Here is a 22,593-nt window from a genome sequence, read left to right on the forward strand (position 1 = left end):
ATACTTTAAACCAGTTACTGGACCTACAAGTCAATTGATTGCTTTAGTTTATTTTACTTCGCTTTTCGTTTGCTTTTCGGTAATCGCGAATGAAGATGAGTGATGAAATCACTAAATTGATGAAGGGACATTTTACATTTGCCCAGCCCGGTATTCAAACCAAGACACCTGGCATTGTAGCAAGGTGTGTGCTAACCATTCCGCCACGGAGGCAGGCTGACTTACAACTCAAATTGTAGTACGAATGACAACAGCTTCTGGTAGAATTTTTTTCAAGTTTGTTATCGTCTTCAAAGATTCGAAAACTGCCATAAGTATCGTTTGAGATTTTACTGCACTGTACTATTTTTAGTTCGCATTTTTTCAACATTTCCAGACATCATAAAATTCAATCAAGAAACCATGAAGAAGAAAAGGAGGAAATATATTCCAACTAATTTACTACTTCTGAAATCGAAGGTAGCGTGCTGCACGCGAATCTAAAAAAAGGAAACGTCTTTCCGATTTCTCTAAAGCTATACAGCAAGAGCATAAACGGTTGAAGACACATTACAGCAGTCTCATGCCGTGCAGAGAACAGGGGAATTGCTTTCTCAGGATATTCTCTGCAGAACCGACAGTAGAACAAACCCGACCCTGTGGTTTCAATATGATTTATGTTTGTCTTTTGCTCATTTTTCGTCTATTTCTACCTCTTAGGTTAACCGTTTCACTGAAGATCATTCTCTGCAGGGGTGTAACATGTCTGGCAAGTTGTGGACGGTTACCGGGCAATATTCAAGAACAATAAAAGGATCTGTGTGAATCGTTACCTTGGTCACGGCTGTGGCCGAACCGGGGAGATTTCCAATTGGGATATTGATTAATTAATTGATTCATCATAGGTAAGTTCTATCTTGTAATTTTTATTATTACTAACATATTTTTTGCCACCCCTTTTCCTTGCTTGCGACGAATTGTATGCTACGCCCTCCCTTGCCCGGGAAAACAAATGCTACCACTACCTAGATAGAGGCGGCAAAATCTCCCTCGGACAAGCGAAATAGCGTTACGGTCCAGGTTAAGTTCGTGTGTAGGAACCGGTGACCAACAGTGCATAGTAATGAACCATATCGAATAAAAACAAAGACATATGTACTTTCAAATTACCACCTCTTTACCTGTAGCCGGGAAGCGGCTAGCTGCATACCTGAAAATCACGGGTAGCGACCTGCATACGAAAATGATATAGCCCAAAATTAACATGAAAATAAAAAGTATATTCGATTCATAACCAACAAAAATGGAATTGTTACAGGTCCCCACACTTGCACTCTCACATTCTCTCTCAGATTCAATCCTCATGGGGTCATCGACACAAGAAATTATACATGACATGTACAGGTTTTATCACGACAAGCCCTAATTATTGCATTCTCAATTAATTTTATCTTACTATTTGTCTAATCAGGTCATTTGTGATTTTGCTCCAGTGCTACTTAAATCCTAGCCAGCCCTTACTTAGGTTCACCTTTTGTTTTTAAAAAAGAAACTAGTCGGCGCGGTGACAATACATTACTTGACCAGTATAAACAAAGGCGTCTCAACGGCAATTACATTCACGTGGGCGGACGTTTTCCTTTTACAAGGCCTCACGTGGTTCAAACATAACAAATAACCTCCGTTGAGTGACGCAAACCTATACTCGCTAGCAGGCGGCACTTAAACACTTCGCCGCGACGAGCAATTCACATTACCAGGCAAATACTTTTACTAAATAATCACACATGCGGCCTGACATAGCTAGCATTGACACATAAAAAATGAACAAACCTCAAGTAGAATATGCAATTAAGCGGGCGGCGCTTTACTCTAATAGTACACACTTTAAACAAATACAAAGGAGCACAAACAACAATGAATTTAAGATCATAAAAAAAATATCACAAGGAATAAGAAAAATTGACCTGAGACGAATAAATTACAAATGACAAGCGCGACGGGAGTTTGATATAAAATTTCGAGTTGAGTGGGCGTTTTCAAAATGTTGACGAATTTCAAGGGCGTTCTCTAAATCAATCGGGCCGTCACGTGCTGACAATCACACAGATGAATACATTACCAACTCTCAGCTTCCGAGGTGCATCCTGGCGTCGTTATGGGCGATTGAAAAACACATATTATTCACACGGAAGGTTTCCTTGGTCGCGACGATGGAGATGCGAAACGTGTTCAAACACCTAGTTCCCCGGCTGCTCTTCCTCTCGGGATCGGTGGATCTCCGTGGTATGGCGCGGTTCGGACGTCGCATCTGAGCGGTCGTTGTAGGCGTCGTCGGCGTCGTCGGGGCGTCAACATCTCTCTCTACATCTCTCTGTCGCGGCTGGTAGGCGTCGTCGGCGTCGTCGGGGCGTCAACGTGGCGGATGGTAGGCGTCGTCGGCGTCGTCGGGGCGTCAACGTGGCGGATGGTAGGCGTCATCTGCGTATCAATAGGGCGGCGTTCGACGTTCTCTCTCTCTCCATGGCGGCGGATAGGCATCATCGGCGTAGTTTCTTCTGACATCTGGCGAATCGACGTAATGCCCTCATCTCCTTTCTTCTTCTAGCCCGCCATAATTTCCGGTGTTCCTCGTTTCTCAAAAATTATAAATGGCGTAAGGTAATCACGGAAACACGGTTTCGCTTCAACTTCCCCCAGCGGTTGAGGTAGGCGCACTCGTGTAGACTTACTGCCTATCACACACACTGGTGTTCGCACAACACAACAAAGTCCACTGTACACGAAAGGTAGCACGAAGGTGCTCTCGTCCCAAGAATCGCGGCAAAACTGTATATGGAGAGGTAGCACGGAGCTCCTCTCGCTACAAGGATCGCGGTAAGACTGTGTATCGAAAAACCATGTCCTTCGTTTTATTTGGATTTTGAAAAAGGACGCTAGGCGCACGTTGGAGCGACGCTTCCGAAGAGGTTATTCCACCACGCTCTATTGTCTCCAAACTAGGACGGACCGTGTCCGAAGTTTACTTGTGCGGATTAAGCCTCCGCCTGGCTGTCGCCCATAGCTCAATTGCAATCGCTGTCCACAAACTGATCAATTAGAACCGATTTGATCTGGCGTCCGTAATTGTCGCTTGATCGTGACGAAACTCCACACATCCGTCCTTGCACACATGCCGCTGCGCTGGTATAAGTTTCATATGAATCTGACCGTTGGAAACCGAGATATTTAAATGTTTGTCATTACGGTCGAATTTCCTAAGCTTTAGACGCATAGCGTGACCCTTCAGGTGCTCACCCTTAACACACGCGAATGTCTCGTTCCTCCCGTCGGCTTGGCAAAAATCAAATATGTAATCTTACAAATTAAAACACTCAACACTTTGAATCAACACGTCTTTTTACCGCTACATACATGAATAATAATGATAATAATAATAATGACGGTAAATCTGACTGTCACAACCTCGCCCCTCTCCTTCTTCCAAGGATTTCGTAAGTGTGAAAAATTCGCTCTACACAGGGACAGAATTTTTTTTGTTACAAATCCTTGAACACTCTGTATATAATATTGACCAACAAATACATGAACACCCTGTATATAAAAATTGACAAGCAAATACATGAACACCCTGTATATAAAAATTGACAAGCAAATACATGAACACCCTGTATATAAAAATTGACAAGCAAATACATGAACACCCTGTATATAAAAATTGACAAGCAAATACATGAACACCCTGTATATAAAAATTTACTCTCTGAACGGCACGGACACTGTGACCTTCCAGATACATAACATATATAATAACACCCTGAATATCAACATAATATGGAGAGTATATATACAAAACCAGAACAAGATGTGAGCATTTACGTGTCAGCTTGCATTCCTACGTCGCTCTTACTCTCGTATAGTGCTGTCCACTCTCTGCGCTTCTCATCGGAACAGTTCCACCTCTTGCAGTTCTCTATATGCTGGGGTGCTATGGTCTTCCCAGACATGCAGTCCACTAACTCCAGAATATTGGCGGCGAGCTTGCTCTTGCAGAAGTACGGACCATCGTACATGAAAATGAGCTTCTTGATTTTCCCTTCAATTTGAGAGCTAAGTCCGTGATTTTTTACGAATGCGAGGTCTCCAGTTCGAATCTCGGCGCCGTCTCTTGCCTGTCTTTCATTGGCCTTCCTCCTGGTTTCTCTCGTCCGTTCGACGGCCATCAGGATCTTTTGTTTGACAGTTGGGTCGCGGTTGTCCTCCCTCAATCCAAAGTGACGAATTACGTCTCTCCGAGGTGTGCTGCCGAATTGTAGCTCTGCTGGTGTGAACCCAAGGGTGTCGGATTCTGTGTTGTTTAGGAGGAGTGCAATCGAGGTGACGTGCTTGCTCCATTCCTGATGCTGTTTATGGCAAAATAATCTCAAGAGGCGGTTCATTTCACAGTGCATGCGTTCGACCTTGTTTGCCTGCGGCCTGTAGCTCGGGGTCCATATGGGCTTCACTGCGTATGCTACCAAAGTGTCCCTCCAGAGGCTACTTGTGAACCGAGCTCCGCGGTCCGTGAGAATGTAGCGCGGAGTTCCGAGGTGTACAAAGTAATTTTCCGTAAGCTTACGGAGCAGCACTCTCGTCGCGGTTGACCTGACTGGATACGCAACCAGAAACCGACTGCATCCATCCATGACTGTGAATAGGTACTTCATGCCGTCCTTGCTTTTCGGGAGTGGTCCCACGTAGTCTGCGAACAACACTTCCCGCGGTTTCTCTGCCACAAACGAGGTTGGGTTTTTTGCTGCTCTGGCGCGGTTAGGCTTAGTTTGCATACAGATGACGCAATCGCGTACCCATTTCTTAGCGTCTTTCCGCATCCCTTTCCAATAATAGGTACTCTCAAGGTATCTCCACATTTTCCTCCCCCCGAAGTGACCTGATTTGTCATGCGCTTCCTCCAAGATTTTCTTTCTCGCTTCAGCTGGCACATATACCCTCAGGCGCTCCGGGTTGTGGACATCCGTCTTGCACAGGATCCCGTTCGCGACGACAAAATGCTCTTTCACGCGTCGCTGGCGACGTGGATCCGCGGGTTGCTGGTCTTCCAGGATACTGAAGTACAGTGCGAGCTCGGCATCTTCGTGTTGCATTTCTATAAACCGCCCGCGGCTGAAGGTGGTCAGGTACAGGGAATCGAACTGCATCAAATTTACGTGCACTTTTGTTAATCCTTTCCCCCCAACGTATCTTGACAGGGCATCAGGCACAACATTCTCTCGCCCTTTCACATACTCCACCTCGAACGAGTAGCGCTGAAGGCGATTGCTCCACCTCGTTAGTCTCCCACTCCAGTTTTTTGCGCGGTGCAGCCATTGGAGATTCCGGTGGTCTGTTCTCACAATAAAGTGTCCTCCGGCCAGATAAACATGAAAGGTTTCGATGGCCCACACCACGGCCAGGCACTCGAGTTCTCCGACGGTGTAATTTCTCTCTGCCCCCCGCAGGGAACGACTGGCGTACTGAATCACACGTTTCTCCCCCTCCTTTTCTTGATAGAGTACTGCGCCCACGGCCGTGATTGAAGCGTCGCACTGGACATAAAAAACGTCAGAAAATCAGCGTGGTAGAGGCGAAGCTGTTCACAGACGGCGTCCTTCAGTTTATCTAGGGCTCCTTGATGCTGATCTGTCCATTTCCATGCCTTTCCTTGTTTCAGCAGTTCAAATAGGGGTGACGCAAGTTCGCTGAAGTTCTGTATGAAGCGCCGGTGCCACGTAAATATCCCTAGAAGGCGCTGGACTCCTTTCCTTGATGTCGGGGGCTCGAGCTTCCTTATTGTTTCAAACTTCACTGGGTCCTGCCTTACGCCTTGAGCGTCTATGATGTGGCCCAAAAATTGCACTTCCGGTTGAAAGAAAGCCGATTTTTCGAGTTTAATCGTCATTCCCGCATCTCGTAATTTAGCGAGGATCAGGTTTAGATGTTCGAAATGTTCTTCCACGTTTCTTGAAAAGCACAAGATGTCATCAACATACCACAGACAGAAATCTTTCACTTCGTCTCCGAGCACTTCCGCCATGGCGTTCGTGAAAGCTTGCACGCCGTTGGAGATTCCGAACGGAACGACGGTAAACTCATATAAGTTATCCTCGAATCCGAAGGCTGTATAAGGCATGCTCTGTTCGCACAAGGGAACCTGCCAGAATTCAGATAACATATCGATTTTTGAGAACACGTGTTTTCCATGGAACAGTTGTAGGGTGTCCTGTAGTTTTAATGTTCTGACGCGTTCCAGCTTACACCTCGTATTTAGCGCGCGAAAATCTCCGCAAATTCTGAGGCTATTGTCAAATTTCTTCACCACGAGTAGAGGATTCAAATGTATTGAGCGTGATTTCCTTATTACGCCCCACTCCAGCATCTGCTGCAGCTGCCGACGCACTTCCGGTCGATGTGTAAACGCTATCGGGTAAGGCTTACTGACAACTGGACTTTCTCCCTCAACACGGATTTCATGCGTATACTTCCGGCACTTTCCTGGCCTTTCATCAAGAACGACGGCATTATCCCTCAAAAGATTGGCGAAAACTTGCTTTTGACTCGCCGAGAGATTCTCACATGAAGCAACTGCGGCGTGCAATCTTTCCTGTACTCCTTTGTCCCGGTCGACCTCCGAACATAAAGCGACGACGGGCTGGAACTCGGCCTCTTCTCCTGCGCCTGACCTCCAGAATTCGACGTTAAACTCTTCGTCGCGATTATTCAAGGTTACAAAGTCTCGACCGATGTTGAGCACAGACGCATACCGGCTCAGGAAATCCATTCCTAGCTGCAGGTCCACGGACAATGACTGGACCACCAGAACCTCAACCTCAACGTGATGTTCATCCAGCGTTGCCTGCAGAATGGTGTGACCGAGAGGCCTCTCTCTCGCTTTGCCCGAGAAATCGATGAGTCTAAAGTCTCGTACGTGCCGAAGTTGTGGCCTGCGCACTCCCTTTGTCACGCGCCGCCAAGTTGCCTCCGAGCATAAGCTTGCCTCACTTCCCGTGTCTAGGAGCCCCATCACAATTTCATCGCCCACTCGCAGTTGTACATGTGGCGATTTCGAAGGCCAGCGGTCCTCGTGACTTTCCTCGGCTTCTTCGTCGGCGTGGATCTCCTCGTCCAGCCAAGCGGCACGAATCCTGATCGGCGTGGTCTTTGTTACATCCGGGTGGTTCGGCTCAAGCAAAGGTGGATCAGGTGTAGTCTGCCCCGCATCCGAGCCCTGACGCGAGACTTTTATTAGTTTCCCGGATGCTGGTATCCCGACGGTCCTGGCATGGGCGAACCGCGTCTGGAATTCGGCCTGGTCTCTTCTCTCGCTGGGCTCCGTTGCGTCCTCGCTCCACGGCGTCCTGCATCTCCCCGATCTGACTCCGGGCTGACCGACCTGCTATCCGCGTGGCGTTGATAAAAGCCATCCCGGACTTGGCCGTTCTGAAAAAAGCCGTCGTTTCTCCTTGGCGACGCACGAGTCGGACCTCCACGTCGTCTCCTGCCTCTGAACGGGCGTCTTCGTCGCGGTGAAGGTGGATCTTGCAGCTGGCGGTTCCTTTCAGCCCCTGGAGCGTGGTGCTGTCCTCTCCATCCCTGCTGGACTAGATGAACGCGCGGGTGTTTATTCCGGTGCGACGAATCATCTTCCGGTCGGCGCCGCTTGCTAAACTTCTCACCCCTGGTTTTCTGCCTCTCCTCCTCGCACTGAAACAGGTTTTCCAGTGTGAGGGACATCGCGTCGGCGTCAAACACGCATGCTCCATTGAGGTGACGACGAATTTCGTGTGGAAAATGGTACACCAGAGCGGCTATTATCTCCGCCGTAGTCATTTGGGGTTGCAGAGACTTGAACTCATTGTACCGTTTCCAAAAGTACTGGGCATACGTGAGTCCTCCGCCCCTGTCGTATCGTTCGTTTCGCACCTGCATCAGCATCCTCTCGACCTGCAGGGGACGTTGAAAATAAGTGAGAAACGCTTCTTTGAACTCCTCATATGAATTGAAGTTCCCCTCGTTCCTGTCCATCCAGTTCTTGGCCCGGTCCTGCATTAAACCTTTCAGAATCAGAAGCCTATCCTCGTCTGTCAGACCTAACTCTCGGGCGGTAGAATTAAACTCCTCGAGGTACGTGGAAGGAAGAATTCTGTCAGCACCCGAAAATTTTTTGAAGTGCTTCCGGTATTCGGGCGGAAACAGAGCTCTCCTGGCGGACGGTTGTCCTAACTGTAAATCGTCCCTCTGCTCGCGGCGCGGACTCAACCGTGGTGACGCAGCGTTTTCTCTTCGAAGGGGGCGGGGCGTTCCTGGAGCTCGCTGGTCGCTTTCCCCGTTCGAACAAGTGGCGACGTCGGCTGCCGGTGGTGACGTCAATCTGGGCTCCCGCGACGATTGTGAAGTGCCGCTGCTAGTCATGCTCAGTTGACGCACTTTCATCTCGAGGTCCTCAATCCGTTCGGAATTCCCTTCGGCTTTAACCGAAATTTCTCTCACTTGTCGCCCCAGGGTGTCTATGCCACGGTCACATGTCGCTTCCAGCTGCACGCATTGTCGGGCCATCTGCTGCATACCTTCCTCCTGGTCGCGCACGCTCTGAGACAGTGTTGCCATCTGGATCTCTTGCCGGTCGATCCGCACGTTGGTGTCGGCGATTTAGGCTTCGACACGGGATTCGCATTCCTGTACCCGAGTGACGAGTTCTTGCGTTATCACCTCACCGGAAGTACGGATGGTCTCCTGGAGGCGGCCTTCCGTCACTTGCATCTGGGTGCTGATGGCCTCTATCTTTCTTTGGGTGGCTTCCATCCCGCTTCGCGTGGCCTCCATCTTAGCTTCGATTCCGCTTCGCGTAGCTTCCATCTTGGCTTCCATCCGCAGTAGCATCTCGATGATCTGTTGGGAGTTGGTACCACTGAGGCTGGCTGCTTCGTCGACACGTTCTGCTCTTCCCGTAGATACCTGTTGCGCGCTGGTCTCATTGGCTTGCCCTCCGCTGTTCGGTAGACTGGTTTCTTCACGCGGACTTAACGGGACATCGCACCGGGAACAAACCTGGCTAGCTGTGCCGACGTTTTGACTTTCTGGGAACTCCTCGCTGCAGACATCGCAAATCACCCTTACGTCACTCATGTTTAAGTTCTCGATGCGGCGGTTGCGCAATTTCATGAAATCAAATATTCAACCCTCGGTCGATTCTCAATGCTCGCTGACAAGCGTAAACGTGAGCGCTCACAATATATACCAATATATGTATTTAAACAATTCACAAACGAAAAAAGATAAGGGCGGTCGATTCCCCTTTTGCCAGAACTCAACTTAACGCCTAATGCCATATGCCAAACAAAAATTGTAAAATGCCTAACGCCTTAAGTAGCTGCCCTACTACCTTGACAAAAATAAACGCCTAATGTCTCAATTACCACCTCACGTCAAAAATAAAACAATAAAATCTCACAATGAAACACAGTTACATGACACCAAAATACGCCTGACGTAGCCCTTACAAAAACGACATATGCACCTGCACTGAGGGTGCTTTCGATTTAAAATATACCGGTCCCTGTGTTCGCGGCGCCAAAAATGTATACACCTGCACTGATGATGCTTTCGATTTAAAAAAAAACCGGTCCCCTGTTCGCGGCGCCAAAAATGTATGGTCCTGCACTGCCTTGCCCGGGAAAACAAATGCTACCACTACCTAGATAGAGGCGGCAAAATCTCCCTCGGACAAGCGAAATAGCGTTACGGTCCAGGTTAAGTTCGTGTGTAGGAACCGGTGACCAACAGTGCATAGTAATGAACCATATCGAATAAAAACAAAGACATATGTACTTTCAAATTACCACCTCTTTACCTGTAGCCGGGAAGCGGCTAGCTGCATACCTGAAAATCACGGGTAGCGACCTGCATACGAAAATGATATAGCCCAAAATTAACATGAAAATAAAAAGTATATTCGATTCATAACCAACAAAAATGGAATTGTTACAGGTCCCCACACTTGCACTCTCACATTCTCTCTCAGATTCAATCCTCATGGGGTCATCGACACAAGAAATTATACATGACATGTACAGGTTTTATCACGACAAGCCCTAATTATTGCATTCTCAATTAATTTTATCTTACTATTTGTCTAATCAGGTCATTTGTGATTTTGCTCCAGTGCTACTTAAATCCTAGCCAGCCCTTACTTAGGTTCACCTTTTGTTTTTAAAAAAGAAACTAGTCGGCGCGGTGACAATACATTACTTGACCAGTATAAACAAAGGCGTCTCAACGGCAATTACATTCACGTGGGCGGACGTTTTCCTTTTACAAGGCCTCACGTGGTTCAAACATAACAAATAACCTCCGTTGAGTGACGCAAACCTATACTCGCTAGCAGGCGGCACTTAAACACTTCGCCGCGACGAGCAATTCACATTACCAGGCAAATACTTTTACTAAATAATCACACATGCGGCCTGACATAGCTAGCATTGACACATAAAAAATGAACAAACCTCAAGTAGAATATGCAATTAAGCGGGCGGCGCTTTACTCTAATAGTACACACTTTAAACAAATACAAAGGAGCACAAACAACAATGAATTTAAGATCATAAAAAAAATATCACAAGGAATAAGAAAAATTGACCTGAGACGAATAAATTACAAATGACAAGCGCGACGGGAGTTTGATATAAAATTTCGAGTTGAGTGGGCGTTTTCAAAATGTTGACGAATTTCAAGGGCGTTCTCTAAATCAATCGGGCCGTCACGTGCTGACAATCACACAGATGAATACATTACCAACTCTCAGCTTCCGAGGTGCATCCTGGCGTCGTTATGGGCGATTGAAAAACACATATTATTCACACGGAAGGTTTCCTTGGTCGCGACGATGGAGATGCGAAACGTGTTCAAACACCTAGTTCCCCGGCTGCTCTTCCTCTCGGGATCGGTGGATCTCCGTGGTATGGCGCGGTTCGGACGTCGCATCTGAGCGGTCGTTGTAGGCGTCGTCGGCGTCGTCGGGGCGTCAACATCTCTCTCTACATCTCTCTGTCGCGGCTGGTAGGCGTCGTCGGGGCGTCAACATCTCTCTCTACGTCTCTCTGTCGCGGCTGGTAGGCGTCGTCGGCGTCGTCGGGGCGTCAACGTGGCGGATGGTAGGCGTCATCTGCGTATCAATAGGGCGGCGTTCGACGTTCTCTCTCTCTCTCCATAGCGGCGGATAGGCATCATCGGCGTAGTTTCTTCTGACATCTGGCGAATCGACGTAACGCCCTCATCTCCTTTCTTCTTCTAGCCCGCCATAATTTCCGGTGTTCCTCGTTTCTCAAAAATTATAAATGGCGTAAGGTAATCACGGAAACACGGTTTCGCTTCAACTTCCCCCAGCGGTTGAGGTAGGCGCACTCGTGTAGACTTACTGCCTATCACACACACTGGTGTTCGCACAACACAACAAAGTCCACTGTACACGAAAGGTAGCACGAAGGTGCTCTCGTCCCAAGAATCGCGGCAAAACTGTATATGGAGAGGTAGCACGGAGCTCCTCTCGCTACAAGGATCGCGGTAAGACTGTGTATCGAAAAACCATGTCCTTCGTTTTATTTGGATTTTGAAAAAGGACGCTAGGCGCACGTTGGAGCGACGCTTCCGAAGAGGTTATTCCACCACGCTCTATTGTCTCCAAACTAGGACGGACCGTGTCCGAAGTTTACTTGTGCGGATTAAGCCTCCGCCTGGCTGTCGCCCATAGCTCAATTGCAATCGCTGTCCACAAACTGATCAATTAGAACCGATTTGATCTGGCGTCCGTAATTGTCGCTTGATCGTGACGAAACTCCACACATCCGTCCTTGCACACATGCCGCTGCGCTGGTATAAGTTTCATATGAATCTGACCGTTGGAAACCGAGATATTTAAATGTTTGTCATTACGGTCGAATTTCCTAAGCTTTAGACGCATAGCGTGACCCTTCAGGTGCTCACCCTTAACACACGCGAATGTCTCGTTCCTACCGTCGGCTTGGCAAAAATCAAATATGTAATTTTACAAATTAAAACACTCAACACTTTGAATCAACACGTCTTTTTACCGCTACATACTTGAATAATAATGATAATAATAATAATGACGGTAAATCTGACTGTCACAGAATGTAGTAGAATAAACTGGGGTAATCCCAAACACAGAAGTAATGGAGAATAACAGGTTTTCTGCTTTGCTTTTTTGATAAGAGTGATCCAATTGGTTCACCACGTAGCGCCTGTCACGAACAATGCGTGAAGCTCCTAGCTCCTCATTATTCTGTGGGACATCTCTCATGGGGGTGTTTTCATCTTTCGTCACAAGCACTTGGTCATGGCACTTGTCTGTGCAAGGTGGGTACTGAGTGTGTCAATGTTTTTTTTCCCCAATATTTGGGCAAAGAAAATATGGAAGATGTGCCACACCCTCCATATAGCTCCAACCTTGCTCCGTGAAAATTCGCTTTATCCTCACCTGAAACTGGAGCTAAATGTTGACCGTTTTGTTTTGCCTGGAGATGCCAAGAAGATAGCGCAATTTAACTTTAATATGAACTCATCCGAAATTAAACATGGCACAACCCTTATATGCAAGGGCTGGGGAATAAGTCATCGCAACTATATTTTTCTCAAATTTAAACGGTGGTACCACAATATGATCATATGTCCCGGAGATCATTACACGGCATTAGAGGGAATTGTGATGAGCGGTTATTGTGCAGAGGCAGTGTTAATTCAATGTTTGGTAAAACGTCGTGCCACGCCGTATACAGCATGCATCAAAATAGCCGTTCTTTGGGTGAGAAATGCCAGAGAATCCACAGACCTGGTGGAAACTGTAGGGAATAGTGCCCTATAGTAGTATGCGCCTCTTTTGTTCCTGTAAAAGTTGTGGCCGTACAAGCTAGTTCCTTCCCCCCTGGGCCGCTTGGTTCAAGCCGAACAATAGGCGGTTGGGGACCAAGCCGTCCAGGGTTCGATGCCCGGATGTACCTGTACGGTACACATAAACAAATAGAAAATATTATTGAGATAGGGAAAAAGATGGGGTTGCACATGAAATTATAGCGATTTGATTGATGGACTGTGTTATGTGAATATGTATTATGTTAAGAATCTCTACATCATAATGAGAATTGCAAGTCCACACCTTAATTTCAATTCCGGCACACTTACACCGATGTCCTGGCGCTGTGTATTGATGTATACATAGCCTGTCCTTAGGGAGCCTGATTGTACCAACTGTCCGTGGTGTCAATCACACTGCTCTCCGGTGACGATTGCTACATATATATCAGGCCGCGGAAGCACACGTCACAGTTCACATCTGTGTCTGTACACTGACCAGTTACATATATACTGTACTTTTATATGTAAAAAAGATATAGTTTATCTTGTGACGAAAACTATCCCGTTCATTTTAACTCAAATGTTATGTGCAATACTCTGGGCACTGAGGGACACTGGCTTCTTAACCCACACTCTTCATGACACCGACTTTTCTGTACTATTCCTAGACACAGGTTTGTCACCATAAATTCTAAACACAGACTTGTCACCTGAATTCTCAACACCGACTTGTCACTTGAATTCTCAACACCCACTTGTCTGTCTAGCTTATAGACGCACACTGAACAGCCAAAATTCACCGTTGGGTTAGGGTTTTTTGTCCATGTCCACTTTCTATTGGCTGGCGTGGAGGAGGGGGTTGGTTGCAGGGAAGAATGGAAATATTTCACGTTGGGGAGACAAAGGAGCTTCTGCGAGAGAAAGCTTAAATATAGCCGTCGCCTTTTGTGGGCAAGGCAAATGACCTTTGCTTGGCTTCTCTGAAACTGACGGGGATTTGGAGACGTGCTGAATGTTCGATAATAATAATAAATGTAGAAGAAAAATGATATATGTATATATTGATAATAGTGTGCACGAATGGAAATACGGGTACAAAGTCTAATGCTTTCAGACTTGTAAACACATGTGGCACTATGCTATCTTTAAGGATTTTTGCTTGTTTCCCTACCTTATACCTGGTACACACGTTCATGCATTCCACAATACTTTACACTGCCGCCTTCCATTTGTATAATTCGTGCTAATCCTGCATTCTCGAAGAAATAAAAAAGAATCTATGCCTTATGTCGAACCCTCGTTTATGAATTTCTTTTATTTTTCTTTTAAGTACACTTTATGCACGGATAGGTTAATCGGGACTGAAAAAACAGGGATTCGAACAAACTGCATTGGTCCTCCGCGGGATATAGAACCCGAAACATCCATTACTTAAAGGGCGACAACGTTGCCACTTCGGTATGTGGAGGTATCAGGCAGATACGAGGGAGGGAAAGACGCTGATTGTCAAGTCGGTGACTGAGAGTTAAGTGATTGACTTTCTATTACACCACCAAAAGTCCGAGGTTGGAGTCACGGCCTGGGCATAGGTGTTCTTTGCGAGTGTGCATTCATCAGTTTCGTATGGTAATTATCAATCATCCTCATCGTCGCGACTAGCCGACAGTGACAGGAAAGGAACGTGATTCAGTTCAAATATAATATAACATATGATAGAGAAAGGAGAGATTAGATTTAGAAAATAATTGTGGATGGCAAGTCATTAAGTTCTTCCGCTCCCCTTGAAGAAAAATTCCATACCTCTGTCTTTGGGAAAATTTATTATTGGTTAAACGAGTTAGGTTAAAGAGATCAATTATCTATTTAAATTACGTCAAGCAATGTTAGTTAACTATCAAGATAACCGCAGTTGAAATACACGGTATAATTTTGGTAAATTGAGGCTCAATGTAGTGAAATAAACTACGTCGGTCAAATGCATCTAAGTTCTCTTCCGAAAACACTTGACTTTCGGCTTGAATTGCTGGGTGTAAAATAAAATGGGCGAGACTCATGCAGAGAAATAAGATATCGATGCATATTTAATAGAGTCTACGACTGTGCAGTATAGTTTTCCATTGCACACCATGAGGCCATTGTTTCAAAATCGTTGTGGTATGATATCTAGGAATGAGATCTCCTAATCTTAGTCCACTTCTGGAGCGTGCTGGAGAAAAGCAGTGAGAACAACAGACAGCTCTACTTACCCTTTCAACGTCCCTGAACACCCTGATGAGATTTCGACCAGCGAGTTTCTCGACGTCCTTCTCCGTCCACCGACTGCTCCTCATCAACTCTGCCAGGAGATAAGGATACCGCGATACATCCTCAAGTCCTTCTGGAGTTCTGCAAAGAGATTTGGGAAACACGTAAGTCTTGCTAAATAGTTCGCTCAAGGGCATCTTTCGATGCAAGCGCAAACTTCAACTGCACTACAAAATAAAGACTGCATGCAATGATTATAATACATTATGAATATACATGCTTCTTTGTTCTTATCAATCTGTTTTAACTTCCTCACACGTGTAAGTACCATATTGTTCTCTGTCCTTTGATGTACGTACATGCAAGTGCAAACATATTACGAGGGTCAGTAAAAATGTTATTGCACAGCATGAAAAAAATAGCGCATGGAATGTGAAGGACAGTTCTTGTATTTAATAAATGGACACTATCAAAACTATCACAAAGTCTGTTCAAACATTTGTCATAGCGTCACACCAGTTTCCCTGCACCTTTGAAGAAATCCCGTCAAACTTTCGATAACCATTATTTCATCGCAGTTTAAACTTCCTGGTCGGAATGATATCGCCCCTTCGCAAGTTCTTCTTTCATGGACCCAAACACACGGAAATCGCAGGGCGTGAGGTCTAGTTCATTAACATGTTCGATATTGTCCATCGTCTTAGCAGTTGACAGCCTTTTTCCTGGTAGTAGTTCTCAATGTCCGTACGAACATTCTCGAACTACACACACCATTTTACGATCGCCTTTCGGGAAATTGATTTATCGTGGTACACTTCATGCATTTGACGATGAATCTCAGTGAGGTTACAGCTTCTTACCTACAAAGAACTAGTAGCTGCATGCACTTGCACTTATAGTTTGGACAACACTTCCAACGACATGTTCAAACTGATTATATAAAATCCTTAACAGCCACGGCGTAAGAGAACCGTGAGCAGTGTTCACAGCCACTTTCATCAAAATGTATCTTTCAGATAACATATCATGGGCAAGTGCAACTTATTTTTTGACCGATTCTCGTACATACAAAGTAAATACCAGGAAATTTCACAATGGTTCTAGGATCAAACATTCAGAGCATTAAGGTGTGTCCAAAAAATGGAGAGAATATCACTTAAGTTCAATCTAAAACTATATTTTCTGAATATGCGAAACAACATTATCTAGAAATACGTAGTATGTAATCTTATTTCTTAATTGGGCATTATCCACTGTTTATCTTTTTACCTAGTGCGATACGTATCAAGAGAGCAACGCTTCACTTATTTTCAAGTGAACGAATTATTTAATGTGTGTCGTGGGATCGACGAACCTGTGACTTTTACAACAAATACAGTGGGCCATCAAACTACTCAAAGGTCTTCCCACCGGTAACAGATTTTTTTTTGTACTCTGCATTTATTGAGCTCCATAGCGCATTCAGTTTATAATTGTCTAGACAGTGATACTAAGCATATTTCGTACAGAGGCTTCTTTTCTATTCTGTAGTAATTATTTTTGTGTGTGTGCTATCTTAATCGATAAACTGAGTGCGATTGGAAAATAAATATTCAACTTAAACAATGTTGTGCCCGTCAATTAATAATCGTTGTGCACGAAATTGTGAAGATTGGTCGCACACTGGACTCCATATTCACACTGACGTGGAATGTAAAACAAATGAATTAGTCAAACTAAAACGTAATATTTTACTTTCCTATCCTCATATGCAGGGCTCGAAAATTCACGGTCGCCAAGTCGCCATGGCGAATAAAAATTTCAGCCTGGCGACTGTGATCTTTTGCTGTAATATGTATGAAATTTTGATGATTCTAAGTTCAAATTGCAGTACAGCGTAAGTTAGCAATTTTTTTTTATCAACGTTGTGAACATTCCATAGAATCAGTAACAATTTCTTACCCTTTGTCCCCCATTTCCTGCTTTCTCAAATAATTTAGCGATGTGTTGAATACCGTCATGCTCAGCATCTTATACAGAAAGTTTCAAAAGTCGCATAATCCAAACTTTGGAAATGTATATCATGAAAACCGTAAGATATATTTACACCGGGTATTCTGCATTATAAAGCCTCATCCATCGAGATATTATTCAATGCTTACAATTATCAGTTCACTTCGTACAGAAAATTATATAAATTAATAACTGGCGGAAAGCAGCATTCAAATTTTTCCAGAAATGAACTTCTGAGTAAGAAAAATATGTAAGAAATTATCGAAGGGTCATAATTAGACAATTATGACTGATGCCATGTCAGTCTGTCATTTGCGACCAATATTGGTCATGTGCAACATTTGATGAATTTTTGACTGGCGATTTTATGGGTTGAGTGAAAAGTGCCATTTTTGAGACATATATCTGTATATGTCAACATTAGCAGGTTGAAATATTGCCAACAGTTGCATGCAACATGTGTCTAAGTATTGGCTATACATTTACGTGAAAAATCGTAAATCAAGATTTTGTGCCGAAATTGGACTCTTGAGAGAAACTTAGGCTGCCCTTGGCTCACTTTCGGCGCTACTGTACCTGTTTTTTAAATTGATTCAGCATGGCGTATTCATTGGAGCAGCGCGTGTGCATTGCTGAAGAGTATTTTACTACTCATTCTTACACTCATGTGCAAGAGGTTTCCCAATAAAAATGCCCTGCTTCTGCTGTACCTCACAAAGCAACTGTTTTACTACCAGTCAAACACCAACAAATGATCCCACAAATTGTTTGAGTTGGTATATATTGTTGAAAATGAGTTCTCAGATGTTTTCAGCAAATTAACAATGATTTTTAAAATAATATAATTGATTTCATTTAGATAAATGCTAACATAAATTTATGAACCCAGTGATAGCCTACAGGATTAGTTTAGTGCAGTAAACCCGGTGTAAATATCTCGTACGATTTCATGATATATATTTTCAAAGTTTGGATTGCGCAACTTTTGAAACATACTGTACGTAGTATGCACAATTGCTAGTAGGTGGTTTCCTGGTGCCTGATTTTCAGAGCTGGCGCCTAGCTTTGAAGAAACTTTCTCGAGCACTGCTCATATGTAAAATCAAATAAATGACCCGTGGCGGAACACCCCGTGAAGGCCATGGCCTACCTAACGACTACCGGAATCAATCCCACTTCTGGATGGTATGATATGAAAATTAAAATAAAATTAAAAGTGTATACTCTGTGCCGGCGATCTCTGGAGCAAGCGAACGAAAGCAAGTCACTGCGCAAGTAGTGACGCGAGACGGCTCCGTCAAGGAACACTTGAGAGGAAACGGTATTGCGTGGAGGTGGAAAGCGCCTGCAGTTACCAACCTTCCCAGCAGCGTGTACTGCTTCTCTCTGCCCACTCGATTCGTTCCATCTCTGCCGCTATGCGCGGCCTTGCTCCACAGATTCCTGGGATAGAGTGTAAGTCCACTTTACGCACAGATATGCTACTCGGGACTGGACGTGCAGTTTAAATTGAGATCAAAACCACTGCGGAATGTGCCACCACGAGGAATCGAACCAGGGACTCCTACTACCACTACTGCTTGGCACATAATAATAATTATGTACTGTGAACTTTCAACAAATATTATTATTATCGTTTTGAGAAAGTGCATTAAAATAATATACTTACAAGTTGATCCCATCATATCCGGCTCCGATGCCAACGTGATCCACCCCCGCAACCTCTCTAATGTGATTGATGTGAGCTGAAAGAGAAAACAGGAAAAAAAATAAGTGAATGACGAATGGTCTGTTAGAAAATATCATAGGACATCGACATCAGTATATCCGCAGAAATAATGTATCGAAATGAAATATCTTTTACAGAACAAAAACAGAACGTCGATCAATTGTTTCCCGAGAAGAAGTTTAAATTAAGCAAGCAAGTGCTTCATCTTATCGGTTGCTCCAATTCTCCATTGATTGATGGAGTTCGTAAGACAGCACTGCACTTCCGTGATGAAAAATGCTATTCAAGGCTAATGAGGTTGAAAAAAATGCAAATTTAGAAAGGAATTCTTGGATCTCGGTGATATTTTTCCTGTTTGGAAACCAAATTAGGAGCAAAAGAAGCGCAACATGCTGTAAAGTTTAGCAACATGAATTTTGCTGGCGAGTTTCAGAATAAATTGAAAGGTCCAAGTGTGATCTGGAACAAAGTTAGATGAACTTACTACGAAGCACAAATATGTATATATATATTTTGTGTTCCTGCATCGTTTATACATATTTTGTACAAAGTAGCAGCGTTGTAGATGTACGATCAATTGAGGAAAGGAGTCAACATTAACGATTCTAACCCACGACCTCCAGTTTGACATGACACAAATCTATGAACCTTGTAAATCTAACAATCTCCGATGCTTGAAGAATCAATAGTACGCCTACGGGCTATTAGATTCATTGATTTGCCTAATTTTACTTCGCTTTTTGTGCCACTTTTGGCCAATAAAGAAGATGGGGATGAGTGACATGATGATGAAAATTGATGAAGGGACACTTCACAAACACCTACGCCCAGGCCAGGATTCGAACCTGAGACCCTTGGACGGTCTATTAGACATGCAGTATAGTCCACAGGGAGCAGGCCATGAATTCAAACTGGTTTACGCCTGCGTGAGAGGCACATGCCCTGGCTAGTATATGTCCTAGAAGAGCCTCCCAAAAGTCCTCAGTAACATCGCGGCAGGGATGAAACATGGCTGCTCTAATTCCATCTCCCGCCGCGTCCGAGGTTCGTTTGGTGATCAAGTTATTGAACGCATAAAACATACAGTCGATCGAAATTCATCGTCAGCTGTGCCAGGTGTATAGACCAGACGTCGTGAGCAATCAGATGGTGCGTCGTTGTTGCAGGACATTTACTGAAGGCCAGCAGAATGTGCAAGACGACAAGCGCAGTGGGCGGCCATCGGCCGTTATGGACAAGCTTGTGGAGCAGGTGCAACAGCGCATATTGGAGGATCGTTGCGTCACGATCACGGCACTCAGAAGCCATTCCCCGCAGATTTCTCGGTCGATCTTGCACGAAAGTGTTACCAAACGCCTCTTGTTCCGGAAATTGTGTGCCCGGTGGGTGCCGAAACAACTGACGCCCGAACACAAAGGAAAACACATGGGCATGGCGCTGACATTTCTGCAGCGTTATCATGATGATGACGATTTTCTCAACCGGATCATCACAGGGGATGAAACGTGGGTTTCATAGAGCACCCCAGAAAGCAAGCAGAAGTCCATGCGTTGGTGTCACAGTGGATCTCCATGCAGGACGAAGTACAAATAGACTGTGTCGGCGCGAAAAGTGATGTGGGCGGTGTTCTGGGACAGACATAGCATTCTGCTCATCAAGTTTCTGCCCAGAGGTGACACTGTGAACGCTAACCGTTAATTTGAAACTCTGGGGACATTGCGACGACCCATTCAGAATAAGCGACGTGGTAAGCTCAGTGCCGGGGTGATCTTGCTGCACGGCAATGCGAAGCCGCATATGGCTAGACGCACTGCAGCCGTTCTGGACACGTTCGGTTGGGAGGTGTTCGATAATCCATCGTATAACCCGGATCTAACTCCCAGTGATTACCGCCTGTTCTTGCACCTGAAAAAGTTCCTGTCCGGTCAACATTTTCACAGCGACGAAGAGGTTCAGACGTGGTTCGGCGCCCAGGCGACGGACTTCGACGCAGGGAGACAGAAGTTGTTCCCACGCTATGGCAAGTGCCTGAATTCCGGCGGGATTCAGGGAAACTTACTTTCTGTATGCGCCTAATATAATAATTGTAATATTAACAAATATAAAGGTGGAATTGTAACGCCAGGGGTCGCGGGTTTGAATCCCGGCCTGGGCGTTGTTGCTCTCTGTCAATGTTCCTTCAAAGTTTTCATCATATCATTAGTCATCCTCATAATCGTAATTAGTTAAAAGTGGTAGGAAAAATAACAAAATTTAAAATAAAAAAAATCAAGCAAAGAGATAAAGCTACCAAACAGTTTGAAAGTTAACACTCCCAAGTCAAAATAGTTCAATCAAATCATCTAATAAGCCATTTTTAACATTTTTGTTGTGAAAATTTATCGCCGGATATTTTGAGTTCAAAATTACCAAAGTTGCGTTTTAACTCGTATCTTGGATCCATTTCTATTATTTAATAATCCTATATGTTACCGAAAGTTTATGTTATATCCCCACATAACAGCAGCAGATTATAATTCACGAACTAGTTTTACTTATACGGGGCGAGTCACCTAACTTTACCACCGGAAATATTTCGTGAACAACAATACATATTGAAAGAGTACTTTCCCAGACATTTCAAACACGTAAGTAAGAATGATTTTCAACACAAACTTACGTCTTTTTAATGGAAACGCCATACTAGTTTCGGCGCAATTGAAAGTAGGAGAGAAGACATTAAGAACAGGATTTGTTACATTGTAATGCTTCAATCACTTCCCAAGTAAATTATAAAGTGAAGTTGAGCGTAAGACACAACGACCGAGATGAACATCAGGGATTCAGTCATGTGTATAGAGGAGAACAATATCAAGAATGAAATAGGAAGAGGGATAAAAAGTAACTTTTATTATGTTGAACTATGAACGGTTTTAGAAGTTTTTAATAGCTTTGGTTGTAATGTTAGTTGACTCACCCTGCATAAATTGAAAATGATAAGAAGAAACTCACCTACAACATCCTGCATCGTAGCTGTTTCATTGCAGCTTATAAAATAATTGTAGAAGGCCACCATCACAATGCCTCCATTCTCCGCCTGCAAAGAAAGGAGAGGAAAAGAAATGTATTAGAAATCTTACATAACTTTAAGATTTTACAAAATATATTCAGTCCATTATATGTCGTGCTTAGGCAATGACTTGGAGATGGGGAGGGGAGGGTGTAGAATATAGTTTTGCCCCTCCCTCAATATAAATAAAAGTAATAATAAGTCATATTAACTTTAAATGGAGAGAGCGAACAACAGTGTACGTGTACGAACGTGTATATATTCTTGTAATAGGTAATCTCAGTGAGATAGTTCATAAATGGTTGATAAGAACACAATAGCGATGGAGGCAAAGGGTGGCAACTAAATATATCTGCAAACAATATGGATTATTTTCAGAAAGTTCATTTTTACGTTTTTGTTAATAGGGAAAGAATTTTAAGGTGCAAAATTATAGTCGAGAAATGGAAAAAAAGGCCCTGAAAATGTTTTCAAAGAGGTGCAAAAAAAAGGTACTGATAAAATTCCTTATTCAATGCTCTCTTTTTCTGCGCCTTCTCTATATAATTCGCGCGGACCGCATGGAGAACTGTGGATCTGCCGAATAGATTTTGTTGAAGTTTGTGTTTTCTCTCGTAGGTTTTGATACATTATCTTGGAAACAATTTGGGCTGCAATGATTATATTATACCATTTTATAGATCTCGTTCTACTCTAC

General features: G+C 44.3%; 1 protein-coding gene across 1 annotated transcript in view; it reads right to left on the reverse strand.

The window, feature by feature from the left end:
• LOC145978339 (dipeptidase 1-like) overlaps positions 1–22,593 on the reverse strand; it is a 201,303-nt gene that overhangs the window by 11,634 nt on the left and 167,076 nt on the right. Inside the window, exons 8-10 of the mRNA XM_083110924.1 lie at positions 21,839–21,923; positions 18,788–18,863; positions 15,129–15,267 (exon numbers count right to left, since the gene is read on the reverse strand). Of these exons, the coding sequence (XP_082967050.1) occupies positions 15,129–15,267; positions 18,788–18,863; positions 21,839–21,923 (300 nt within the window). The remainder of the gene's footprint in view (positions 1–15,128; positions 15,268–18,787; positions 18,864–21,838; positions 21,924–22,593) is intronic.

This window comes from Lepisma saccharinum, chromosome 24, assembly GCF_977018435.1.
Source record: "Lepisma saccharinum chromosome 24, izLepSacc3.1, whole genome shotgun sequence".
NCBI classification, from domain to species: domain Eukaryota; kingdom Metazoa; phylum Arthropoda; class Insecta; order Zygentoma; family Lepismatidae; genus Lepisma; species Lepisma saccharinum.